Here is a 13,312-nt window from a genome sequence, read left to right on the forward strand (position 1 = left end):
GGAGGTGACCCGGGAAACGGGAGAGTGCCAGAGCTGAGAGGGTTAGCGCCAGACAAAAAGGCCACACAGGGACGGGAGGGAGAGGGAAGGAGTGAGAGGGATGGGAGTCAGTCGTGGAGGTACAGAATCCTTGAAATCACAAGGAAACAGAATGAAGGGAGGAGAAATGCCCACCCCCCCCCCCCCCGGGTTTGTTTTTGTTTTTGTTTTTTAGGAAGACATAACAAAATTCCAAAAGAAACAATGGAACCTAAAAGGGATCGCTCAGGTCTGTGTCTTTGCCAAAGGCTGCTCTATCTGCCCAGTTGCAGTTTCAAAACTAAAAAAACAAAATGAGGTAAATGCTGGTTAAAGGTGGCTGGGCTGCTGTGTCCTTTCTGCCCTCCTTGGGATCTCAAGTTTACTCTCTGTAGAGAGTAAGGCCACAAGTACTGCGAAATTCTGAAACGGAGCAAAAAAAGACAATGCCAGGAACATGAAATAAGAGGTGGGAAACAAAGAGAATGGGAGAGGGAGAGTTCTGGAAAACAATCCAGCAGGTCAGAACTAAGTTAGGGAGACACCGATTGACAAGAGAGAAGAGAAACAAAAAAGGTGGTTGGACGGGAGGTGACGCAGAGCATCTGAGCTAAATACCTCCCAAATGTTCTCCTGTAAGAAACAGTGAAAAATATTAAACAAGCAGAGATGTTTGAAATAAGGGGTTAGGAGAAAGAGCACACCCCTCATAGCACCTCATTCCCTTTCCTATTTCAGGGTTTACCTGAGAAATGAGAAAGAGGCAAAGACAGCAATTTCTAAAGAAGTTAGGAAAACAATGTTCTCACAAACTAACATACTCATTCCTAGGAAAAGTTGTTTGTTGCAGACAGGTTTCCTTTCTTTTTGTTTCAGCTGATGATTGACTATCAAATCACATCTTTAAACTCAACAGGGCAAAGGCGGCGAGCAAGCAGAATTTATGATGTAAAAGTGCCAAGTACCACTGAGCCCCTCACTTAAAACATACACACACACCCCTCATCTCTCCATTTACATCTTACAGATACACATTGTAGAATTTTTCTGGCATGGTGCTGTTAAAGCATGGTCTACTGCTACTCCAAGATTATTAGGGGTATGATTATATGATTATTCCAGAATATTATGTTTTCCCTAAGAAAGCTAAGAATGGAAGATTGGTTTTTTTTGGTTGATTTGTTTTTAATGTATCATCCACATAAGGAAAACTTTATTTTAAAGCCCTTTTTAAAAACAAAAACTCTATTTGGTCATCCATTTTCTTCGGAGCAAATATTATTTATTCTACTCCATAAAAAGAAACCTGTTTAAATTAAGAAAACAGACAAAGAAAACTTATTGTTTCTTAACCTCTTCTTTCATCTCCCTTAAAACCAAAATTTTAGTTCTGCTGGGTTTTTTTCATTGAGATGCTCATTACTTTATAAATGAAACGCTTTGCAACACAAATGGTTAAAGTGTTAGAATGATTCACGTTCCCAAAGGCATTATTTGAAGTAATCAAAATTTTTACTCCTGACGTTGATAGACATGGTTAAATCTCTCTTCTCATGAATCATGAAAATAAACATTGACTACTGATCAAAGAAATGCTTTTTGTAATATATACCACCTAAACTCTTAGTTTGAATGTTTGTATACCTATATCTTGTTCCGCAAAATAATGATATGGGTCAAATATCACAAACTGTTAGAATCAAGGGGACTGTGACTATAAAATAAATAAATACCCATTAATAGAAACCCAAAGCACAAATTAGCTTCTTATGAATGGACACATATTAAGAAGAAGAATGCTTTTAAAAACTCATTTTGTGAAGCAGATATGAAAAAACTATCACATGATAATCAGTTTGTCAGAATAAAGTGTTCCCAAATGCTGGAAACTTCTGCATTGCCAAGTCATCACATTATTTGCAAACTATACTCCTCTCTTCTTCCCACAATTATGACCACCAGAAAATAGGCTCAAGAGAATGAAGGGCAGGCTAATTTCCTATTACAAATGTTTTTCATTTTCAATACAGCCTTGGCCACAGAAGACCAAAAGCCAACTTTCAACATTTACCAAGGCGTCCACTCTAGAACTTAAAGACAAACAATAAATATCCTAAAAGTCAAGAGTGCAAGGTTTAGCCCTTACGTTCAGTGCTAAGCAAAACAAACCCTCTGGATTCCCTTACTTAATACTCCTTTTCAACATAAGAAAGTTAAGTAATTTCACAGAAGATGTACAGTAGTCCCCAAATGACCTGTGTGGTGTCTCCGCGCAGGCCTCTGCAAGAACAGACAACCGTAAGGCAGACACGCTGAGATGAATTTCTATAACTCCTAACTAATAATGGGTCCCAGATGCATGCAGGTTTCCCTGCATAGCCTGTATAATAGCGGCCATGCCTATGAGGTGGTGGGTCGGTGTGTGAATAATATTTCACAAATCCTGGCTCAGGAATAGCAAGAAAATGTCACCCACAATTACTTTCTAAAGAGAGTCACAGATAGACAGGGATTTCTCTCTAAATATGTAAGCCTAAACAAGCTCTTACTCTTGAATCTTTTTTAGGGCAGCAGGAATAAAAACTGATTGTCACTGCTATTTATATTGCCTTGGTATTGTGAAATGACAGAACTAAGTACATAGAGCAACTTGATAAAATCACCTTTAACAGCTCCGACAAACTGATTTAAATAAAGAGTTTAGCCCCTGTACTAACAAGTATTTTTGGAGAATTGTCCCTCCCACGGACTGACCTAAATATATAGTCAAAAGAAAACTTCAAAAAAGAGACTGAGGTTCTTATACTGCACTTCACAAACTTCAGAACTGGTATTATAGAAAATATGTTTTGGAACTACTGCAGGAAGTACTACACTTGGGAGCCTCAAATGAAAGAGCCCTCCTGGGTGGCTGCTCCTACAGGTTTATTTGACTCCCGGCCAGGTGTCATGGTGGGGTGAGCATCTCATCGCCTGTGCCCTGACCTCCTCCCCTCCCATGAGTGCACTCTCTAAGGAAGCAGTGGGAAGGAGAGGGAAGGGGCTCAGGCAAAGAGGAAGAGAAATTGAGCACCAGGTTAAAAGCAGTTTTGTCTTCTGACTTTGTCACCAGGAAACGCACCTGCTGTGATGTCCAGTTGAGCTACTGGAGGTCCTCTGGCTGCTTCTGGAAACTGATGCTGGCATAGGCGCTTAAATCCTCACTGGAGCGGCTGGTGGAGCTGCTCTCACTGCTGCCAAGAGGCTGATGAGGGGCCGGGGGTGGGGGAGGCTGCTGCTGAGAGGGGCGCTCCTGAGGGCGCTGTTTGAAGTCCTTGACCAAATCCAGATCTATGTAGTTAAGACCATTCTCCAAACCCCCAGCAGCCCCGCACACTTGGGCTGGCTCCTTGGGGGCTCCCCCGAGCTCCCCAGGCCTCAGCCACACGTTCTCAAAGGAAGCAGAGCTGTGGCGCTTCACATCCTCAGTGCTGCTGCTGCCACCACCGCTGCTCCCCACCACAGCCCCCGCTCCGAAGGGCACCATATTGCCCGCCCGGGTGGCACTAGGTGTCGAGGAGAAGGTCTCGGAGCTATGCCGCCTCCGGCACCCTTGCGGGTCCGCACGGATCACTTTGGCACTCTGGTTGCGATTGGGGCTGAGGTTCACCCGGGTGAAGGCGCTCATGCCACCAGGTCCCTGCGGGCCCCCCAGCAGGGAAGAGCGGGCCCCCAGCTCCCCTGCCCCTTGAGGTGCAGCAGGAGAAGCAGAGGCTGCTGAGGTTGAGGAAGGAGCAGCCGCTGTGGCCCCGGGAAGGCTCACCTCCTCCACAACAATGCCCGTCCGCATGTCAGCATAGCTGATGGGGGCAACTGGCGAGGTGTCCACGTAGCTCTGACGGGGACAACCCATCTGCATGGTCATGTAGTCACCCCGGCTGCTGGGCACTGCCCGAGTAGGCCTGCACATGCTAGCAGACCCAGGAGGCGCAGGGCCTACTCTGCCAGGCTGGACCCCAGCGCTCTCCTGCCAGGCTGCCCTCCGGCCCGGCCCCAAGTCCATGTTCATGTATTCTTCAGGGCCAGTCTCTTCCTCTCTGGGAGCTGGCTGGAGCTGGGATGGACACCTGACAGAAGGCGAGCTGTGGGGAGCCATGGGGCCAGATAAGTAGCCTGGCTGATCACTCCCAAATTCAATATTCACATATTCCCCTGGGCTCTTGGGCTCCGGAGGGTGCAGCAGGGGTGGCTGCTGCTGCTGGTCTCGGGCCCGAGGTAAGGTGCTGGCCTTGGGATCACCCAGGGACAGCCTCGTGGGCCGAGCAAGGCGGCTGTTGGTCTGCGCAGCTGTGTCCACCTTTCGAGGCAGATGAGGCTGCAGGACCTGATGGTGGAGATGATGTGGGAGGCCGGGCTCGGATCTAGCCCCACAGTATCCCCCACCCAGGCTGTCACTGCTGGTGGAGGAAGAGGAATCTTCTGCTGCTGCAGCATAGAGAAGGCGACCAGAGCTGGAGGAAAGGCGGAGGTGCTGGTGCCGGGCAGTCTCCTCCAGCTCCCCAGGGCGCTGGGTGTGCTTAAAGGACCTTGGCAATGAGTAGTAGGAGAGTACTGGCTTGTGCTGGGGGTCCTCAGGGCCGTAGTAGCAGTCAGAGGGGCTGCTAGTGTTGGAGTCCCCCACTGGCGACATGTTCATGTAGTCACCTGTACAAGACAAGAGCTTGCTCCCACTGCTCTCCATGGGTAGTTTGGGGTGTGGGAGGGCGTGAGAGTGGTGGCCCCCTACACCATTTGTCCATAGCTTCCCATAGCTGCTCCCAGAAGGGGCAGCACTGCTGCTGCTGCTGGACCCACCTCCAATGTCAGGGGAGCAGCTGCCGCTTGGGGACATCATCATGTAGCCATTGGGGTCCACTCTCTGGGGATGGCGTCTGATGGGGTTGATGATTTGCTGCGGGGCAGACACGCTCTTGGGGCTCATAGGCATATAGTCCCCACTGCCCTTTCGGCTGCCAGGCACTGGGGCCACTCCTGGGGACATGGGCATGTAGCCATCATCAGTGTGGAGAGTTGAGGTGTCTGGGCGGTGGTGGCCCCCACCACGCTCCAAAGGGTGCATTTCCAGACCCTCCTCAGGGTAGGAATGGGTGGGCACAAAGGCCGAGTGCCGGTAGCCGGGCAGTCGGCCTCCACTGCCACCTCCTGGTGGGTAGGCAGGCATCATCTCTGTATATTCCTCAATGGAAGCCACAGAGGACTGGGATGGGGTCTTCTGGTGGGAAATGGTAGGAGATGTGCCAGCAGAGTGAGTCCGCTTTCGGAACCGATTATCCAGATCTGCAGCACTGGCTGCTTCATCTCCAGCCAGGGCTGGACTCGTGCCCAAGCCAGCTCCTGGGACGTAGCGGTGACCATTGCCACCCCGAGGCAAAATGTAGTGACCATTGGGGGCAGTGAGGGTGGAGGCCCCCTTGCCTCCCATGCAGATGTAGTTGCTCAACTCCTCCTCACCCCGGGCCGGTGGGGTGTGGCCCAGGGAATCTGGGGTGACACTGCGGAAGGAACTTCGGAAATCGCAGGGACTGGAGCCATACTCATCCGAGGAGATGAAACCGCCATCGCTGGGGGAGCCGGACACAGAAGCACTAGACCGCCGCGGGAAGAGACAGTCTGAGGTGGAGCCGTGGCCACTGGTGCTGCTGGACGACAGACTGACCGGGCTAGTGGCCGAAGGTGAGCATCGAGAAGAAGGCATGGGGATGGAGCGGCTGTGGTTGAGAGGGGGGTGCAGCCGAGAGCTGCCCCGATGCCGGTGGGCGTGGGTCCTGTTGGTGCTAGGACTCACAGGACTGCCATCCACCGAAGCTGGACGGGACATAGTGCCTTCGCCGTCGCTGGAAGCACGGACACGGAAGGAGCCCTGCTTCCCGCCCACCATGCTGGCCGGGGAGGTGGCGGTGATGCTCTCGGTGCGCGAGCGGCGAGTCAGCCCCACCTGGCTGGGCGGGGGGTTGTTGAGGTGGTGCCTGCGCAGGGGTACGCTGATGGGGTTGGAGCAGTTGGACGAGGACTGGCTCTTGCTGCGAGGGCGGAACTCATCGCTCATGGCCCGCATGGCCTCCAGGATTGTCTCGTGCATGTTCTGAGCCACCACAGAGTCATCCACCTGCATCCAGAACTCCCCGGGTCCCGTCACTGCGGAACGGCCCACTTCAATGAAGAAGAAGTTCTCTGAGTGGCCACAGCGCCTGATGTTCATCAGCTGCAGCACCACGGCCGCCGCCTCCGAGTTCAGCTTCACGAAGCTGATGGTCTTGCTGGTCAGGCAGAGGCGGTAGATGCCAATCAGGTTCTTTGTCTGACCCAGGCCCTTGGGTTTCAGGATCACCTGCCAGACCTCTTTGAACGCAGGTCCTGGGGGCACGTCCCCGTAGCTCAAGTCCTCCCCTGCCTCGCCGAGGCCAGAGCTGCCGCTGCAGCTGCCCCCTCCGCCTCCCGCCCCAGGGGCCGCGGCCCCGTCGTGGTGGCCCTTGGCACGGTTGTGCAGCTGCAGGAGGGCCTGGTACCAGCTGTCCTGCTCGGCCTCGCTGTCCGCCGCGATAGCAAAGTGCTCGTCCCGGGTGTAGAGGGCCACCAGGTGCTTGTTCTTGGAGTCCGCCCGCTTGTTGATGTTGAAGCAGCTCTCGAGGGGGATCGAGCGTTTGGGGGCGCTCGACTTGTGCCGCCACTTCTTCTCGTTCTCGTAGTACTCGAGGCGCGCCGGGCCCCCAGCCTCGCTGGCCGCCCGCAGCACAAAGAAGCGCTTGTGCATGCTCTTGGGTTTGCGCAGGTAGCCCACCTTGCGCACGTCCGAGAAGCCGTCGGTCTCCGGAGGGCTCGCCATGGTGCCGCCGCCACCGCCGCCGAGCAGAGGGAGGCGCGGAAAAACAACCGGGTAGGGGGCGGAGGCTCCTCGCCGCGGCCCCGCACATGCAAACAGGGCTGGAGGCAGCAGAAACCCCGACTCCGAAATCCACGCCGTCCCCCGCGCCGGGGAGGGGCAGCCGAAGGAGGACGCAGCGGCTGCGCCAAGGAGATAGCTCCGATCGGAGTTTACGGGCGTTTCATGCCCTGGGGGGAGGCAGTGCGTCCGGCGTGAGTGCAACCCGGATCCTCCGAGAGCCAAGTCTCCCCTCAGCCGCCGAGGCCGGGAAGGAGCGAAGATGCATCTCTCGCCGCCCGGGCTGGAGTCCGGCGCAGGCAGGCGGCGGCGGCCAGGGGTCTCTGCGTTACCCCTCCAGGCGCGCGCGCCTTCCCTCCTGAGTTCCCCTCTGGAAGTAGCGATTCCCGAGGCAAATTAAATATCCTTGGGCAGGGGGAGGCGAGCTGCCAAGTCCCAACGTTGCACGGGGTTCTCCCTCCTCCTCCTCCTCCTCCTTCGCCTCCTCCTCCGCCTCCTCCCACCCCCCAACCGTCCCCGCCGCCACCAGCCGCCCAAATACCAGCTCAATCGCAGAGACCGCGGCGCTGCGGCTGTTGCTGCTGCTGCTGCCGCCCGCGGACGCGTCCTCTGCAGCCCCCATTCGGGCCCATCTCGGCGGGCGGAGAAAGTGGCTTTTCCACGCGAAACGCTACTAGGCAGCTGGGGACGGGCTGGAGGGACAGGCTCATCCCTGCCCCTCGCTCCAGTCGGCAGGGGAGGAGGGGAGGGGACGAGGGCGGAGGTTTGGGAAGGAGTCGGGGAAGACGCCTCTTCCCCGGGAGGCGCTGCCTCTGCAGTTACTTCTCCCCTCCTCCCTCCTACTCCTCGGAGAGTTGCCGAGAGCCCCAACCAAAACAAGCGGCGGCGTCTGGCTCTGCGCGCCGGCCCCCTCCGACCGCGCCGCCGTCTCACTCGGAGGAGAAAAACACGTGACGGAGCCTCCGCGCTCCGCAGCCCGGCCGCCGCCGAGAGGCTCCCGCCCGGGTCTCTACATTCCCGGCCGAGCCCGCCCCGCGCCCGCCCCTCTCCGCCCCCCGGCAGTGCCGCAGCGGCGCCCGCGCCCGGCCTCGGCGCAGCGCTCGGGCAGCGCCCCTGCGCGGCCGCCCGCCCCGGCGCAGCGCCTTCCTCCCCGCGCGCCACCCAGGGCGCCCCCGGCCCGCAGGAATCCCCGCCGCTGGCGCGGGCGGGGGTGTTTGGGTGGCTACCCGAAAGCACGAGGGGAGTCTGGGAAAACGGCGCGGGGGCCGAGCCCGGGAAGACGCAGGAGTGAGGGTGGGGGGCGGCGGGGGGGGACTGCGGCTACAGAGCCCTGAGTGGGAGGGCCGGGGGAGGAGGGGGCGCGGGAGCTGGGCTGGATCTTACCGAACAGGTAAGATCGGACCCTGGGGAGGGAGGTTTCTAGTCGAGGCTTTTCCTCCCAGGAAATAGAAACGCTGGATTTCAGTTTCAGGGTGATAGGCCATGGTGAAGAGATCTGTATTTTTATAAGGTTTTCTACGGGACTACTGAGCCAGCCTTCCACCTTGGAATCCCCGCATTTGCTGCAGGGAGGTACCTCGAAGGAACAGAGGGACGCCCAAGGGCAATGATTGTGGAGTTCTAGGCACTCCACAACGAGAAGAGGGATCCCGGGGAAGCGCCCTACGTCCCGCCCTGTGGGGTTAACAACTGATCAATTAGGGAGAAAATGCAAATATCGCAGCTTGTCCCCGCACCCCCATCCTAGCCAGGGGGCGGGGATTCACACCTAGGGGTGAAGGCAAGGGGAGAAAAGGAGATGCCCCTTATCATATTCCGGAATCTTTCTGTGATTTTAAAAAGATGTTAGGGACCTAAAGAGGGTTCATAAAGCCAAAACCCTACTGTGTAAATGTTTGTTTCACACACAGCTGCCACACTCTTCGAACCACCCCATAAAATTTTTACCCTTGACCACAAGGATAATCAGGAGAAAACAAGGATAGTGCCAGCTCAACTGTACAAGAAAACGGGTACTTCTTGAGTAGAACAGGTCGCAGCCTGGGTCTACTTGGATAGACTCATACACAGTTACCTTGGGGTATTAGTCTCACCGCAGGCAAACGCTCCCCAAAGTTGTTTTTTTCTCCCAAGCCGACCTATAAACAAGTAGTTTGTCTCCTGCTTGCCCAGCTGGCATTAAGGAGCCTACAAAAACGACGTTTGTGTCTCTGTTTAATGCTATCTTATTTTTCCACCCCATCCTTGTTCCGTTGGGGTTTCCACCCCCTCTCCACGCGGGAGACCCCTCCTCTGTCGCCGGCTCCCGGGCACTGCGGGATGCTCGCAGGGGGACGCAGCGGCGGAGGCGCTGGGCATGCTCAATTCCCAGACTGGCTGGGCCGCGCTGGAGCTCGCCAGGGCCTAATACGAAGCTGCGGGGCGGGAGCAGATTCTTTGGGAAGCCTGCTGATTGGTGGGGCTGCCTGTCTTTCAAGCCTTGCATTGCAGGAGGGGACGAGGAAGCGAGGGTGAGGGTACCAAGGTAGGTTGCAAAGCGTAGTAAAAAATATATAAAATAAAAAGGAAAAAAAGAACCATAGGCGCCATTCAGCGGCGTGTGATACGTGAATTGTGGAACCAGGCATCTGCAGAGGGGCTCTCCCCCACCGAGGCCTGGGAGCTTCTCGTTTCTCCTCTTACCTTCTTCTTCCCTGCTGTCATGCTGCCTCATCTAAACCTGGTTAATCTATAATTTGTGTACACACTGTTGAATTGGAAGCCCGCCCTTCTCTCCCTCTGACAGCTTGGTGATGTGGGCACACGTGCCCACTACAGCACAGCTATAAATAGCAGGTATTTGGAACTGGTAACGAGGCGACAATAACAGTGACCGAGATTCTGGGGGTAGAGTGTGCTGTATGGGGAGCAGGCGAGGAGAATGCGGAGCAGGAAGCCTGCAGTCACTAGGAAAGTGTAACCCTGTGGGGTTTTACCTTTGGCAAGAAAAAAGAAAGGTAAAAGGGTTGTTTACTGGTAACAGCGTAATCTAAGGCCAAAGGGCTTTTTACAGGTTTGATGTTTAGCGAGAGGTGGAGAATATTTCACATTTTGTAGGAAAGCAATCCAGATCCATACATAGACTTTTAGGTTTCACATGATCCCTACCCCCTCCCCCCCCCCCCCCGCCAAAAAAGCTAAAAAAAGGGAAATTTACCTCTATGTAAAACAAAATATTCTTTCCTACAAGAAGGAGAGGGCAGGAAGATCAATTTAATTAGCAAATATTCTACAAATAACCTTCACAGAAAGGTTAGGATTTCGATCATATAAAATATTATAAAAGCTTTTAAAAAATGTCTCAGTGGGAAAAGATTTCTGGTTTAAAAACTCAACTTCAGTGGCTAAAATATTCGATAGACATCATGAAATAAGCCGGATTGCCGTAACCAGTTCTGTGCAGACCAATGGTTTCACGTGGAAGATAATCGCCGATCGTAAGATGCTATTGTCATTTCTTCCTACTTGCTGATGTGTTACTACCAACGTTAAAGGTGGTTAATATTTATTATAATTATAGTATAGTACATTCATTTGTTCTCTACATTTTTTTTATTCATGTGTCGAGATAACTCTGGAAATGCACTTTTGGTTCATATAATATACAGAATAGAAAAAGATGCTTTTGTGGAATCTAACTGAAGTAATTTTGAGAGGGAACAAGTATTATCCTGTCACTTTACGCTAAATTAATCTTGCGGTATAGTGTAATGAAATACACTGTCTGAAAAATTCACTCCTAACTGAAAATGCATAGAAACCAAAAAGCAAGCTTTTACCAAATATATTGCTCAATGCTGCCATCTATAGGATAATTAGAGATGATTTGTGTAATAGACTAAAATGCGTTTTTAAACTAAAAGAGAGCTGAAGTAACGTCGTCAAAAAACTGGGAAAGCTGTGTTGATATTCACAAAGGCAGTTATGATTCCAGGAGTTAAAACTTTACATGCCATGGGTGCACTATTGGGCAATATGTCTACAATTAGCTTTAAAATGGAAATATTGGTCTATGTGTGGAGCTATCAGAGACATTGTACAAACTTTACAAGTTATTTAACATATCCCTAGAGTGATCTCTAGCCATACATTTATTTTTGTTGTGAATTAATCTGTTATAAATTAAACATTTTCTATATGGTCAACATAGAAAAGTATAAGTTACTATCACAAATAACAGAAATTAGAATTGAGTTGGCCGAAGGTGCAACTAACAATTTGAAAATTAGAAAGTATTTCTTATGTCAAAAGAGATGTCTTACTTAAGATAAATAGGGCACAACTGCAGGAGCTGTTTAAATATTGACATCTCTGGAATTAATTTTTGCAATTTAGAATGATGCTGGAAGGAAAATCAAAACTTACAGATTTTCTCATTTTAATGTCTATTTTTATTTTAAGATAGCTCAATAGTAACGAATATTGGAATGTCTATTCTGCAGTGCGGTATGAAATATATACAAAGAGACACCTTCCTACAGCTTTGATGGGGTAATAAAAGAGATACAAAATAAAGATAATTGATAACTAAAGTCCTGTTTGTGTTAAGTGTCAAATAAGTGGTATTTACTTTGAGCAGGTGGAGATCATGGTGGGTGAAATACGAAAGAAATCTTTATGGAGGAGAGAAGCCATAAGCTTGAACTTGAAGGATGGGTAAGTTATTGGCAATAACTCGGGTAACTCAGATAAGTGGCAATTTTTCTTTTCCTTTCTTTTCTTTTCTTCTTTTTGCTATTCAGGTCTTTTGAAGCACTTCCTTGGGTTAGGCATTAGGCTAGGAACTAGGATTTAAATATCTAAGACACGATCGTGCCCACAGGAAGCTTACAGTGAAGATGGGAGACAAATGAATACAATTACAGAGCTGTGATCTATTCGTGAAGAAGTAGACGCAGGGCAAATGAGATCCCATAGCAACCAATTGGCTTTGGACTTAAAAGTCATCAATCACAGACCGTACAATTTGGGAACCTGGAGATGTCTCTCTCCTTAATAACCCTGTTTTCTCTTATAATTAAAATCTTTCATCCTTTCAGATTAAAAAATGTGAAATAGCAAAATTGAAAGTGAGCTGGAAGGTCACATTGGACTTGAGAATCTGCTAGATCAATGCTTCTCAGACCTGAGGATCTTGTTAAAATGCAGGTCGGATTCAGAAGGTCTAGGGCACGCTAAGGTTCTGCATTTTTAACACACTCCAGGTGATGCTGATTGCTGGCTGCTGAGTGGGTGTGGGCGCCACCTTTTCAGTAGCACAGTTCTAGACGACTGATGATTAGTTGAAAGGCTCAATAATATGGTGCTGTGAAATGCAAGCAGGGGACTTACATTTTAGTATTATATGCATACCAAGAGAACAACAGCAATAAAAACACTACTTAACTGAGGCATTATTGCATTAGCCTTCTCTCTTTTCCATCACAGGTATCAAATCTTTCTGACAAGTGTGAAGAGTTATTCTCTCTCTTAAATATTTGTGCTAGTGTTTTCCAAGTTGTGATTAAAAATGCAGAGTTCTGGCTACAAGAAACTCTTAGAGAACTCTGGACCCCCACCATCTGCTTTTTAAGCAGCATTCCAGGAGACTCTTATTTATGATAAATTTGAGAATCATTGGCTTAGGTACAAAGGAAAATGTTTAATTAAATACCTTGGGAGCAGATGAGTGCACAGCCTTAACCAGAAAACAAAAGTCTCCACCTGTAGGATATTTACTACAACTGGGTAAGGTAGGCAATGACCCAGGCCTGGTGAGTCTCAGGGCCTCTGGGAAACATCAGTTACTGGCAATCGGCTACTAAGAATCCAGTTCTGCCCTTGTCTTGATTTCAAACTCCATCTATCCTAGAGAACTCAGGGAAGATAAATGAGCTGACAACTAAAACAGTATTTGGGAAAGACACTAATAACCTTAACAGATGATTTCAAAACATTTTCTGTCTTTGGACTAAATAAAGCATGAAACAGACAGATGAATGAGGTTGGAGGAGAAGGAGTAGGTGAAAACTATATGACACTACTTATTTTTTCCATTTCAGAAATTTTACTGATTGGTGATTTTTTAGGTTAGTCCTGAATGACTGACAGTTGTCTAAAAAACTTGCTTTTTCTTTTTAAAAATTTTCTGGACTTCTTTGTTATATTCTCATTTTCTTTGACATCCTTTGATAAGGATTGAGGATTTGTCAGTCAACTTGTCATCTTAGATAATGCCACCAACTCTTGGGGTCATTTCATCTAAAGAAAGACCCCCCCGCCCCCCAGCTATTTCTTGTATTTAAGGAGACACATGTTTTATCTGGAAGAGCACATGCCTAGAAGGATTTGTAGACT

The 13,312-nt window shown here is 50.3% G+C and overlaps 2 protein-coding genes across 4 annotated transcripts in view; one reads left to right on the forward strand and one right to left on the reverse strand.

Annotated features, from left to right (window-relative positions):
• Nucleotides 1–7,984, reverse strand: part of IRS1 (insulin receptor substrate 1) — a 63,227-nt gene extending 55,243 nt beyond the window's left edge. The window contains exon 1 of the mRNA XM_023642446.2: nt 3,140–7,984. Within this exon, the coding sequence (XP_023498214.2) occupies nt 3,161–6,880 (3,720 nt within the window). The 5' untranslated portion in view covers nt 6,881–7,984 and the 3' untranslated portion in view covers nt 3,140–3,160. The remainder of the gene's footprint in view (nt 1–3,139) is intronic.
• A 277-nt stretch (nt 7,985–8,261) lies between these two features.
• RHBDD1 (rhomboid domain containing 1) overlaps nt 8,262–13,312 on the forward strand; it is a 150,995-nt gene continuing 145,944 nt past the window's right edge. For 2 of the 3 annotated variants that reach the window (XR_011439527.1, XM_070269406.1), the window contains exons 1-2: nt 9,388–9,461; nt 11,556–11,632. The gene's annotated coding sequence lies outside the window, so the exon portion shown is untranslated. Of the gene's footprint in view, nt 8,328–9,387; nt 9,462–11,555; nt 11,633–13,312 lie in introns of those variants that run through there. The other variant, XM_070269409.1, reaches the window with a different exon arrangement.

Source organism: Equus caballus, chromosome 6, assembly GCF_041296265.1.
Source record: "Equus caballus isolate H_3958 breed thoroughbred chromosome 6, TB-T2T, whole genome shotgun sequence".
NCBI lineage: Eukaryota > Metazoa > Chordata > Mammalia > Perissodactyla > Equidae > Equus > Equus caballus.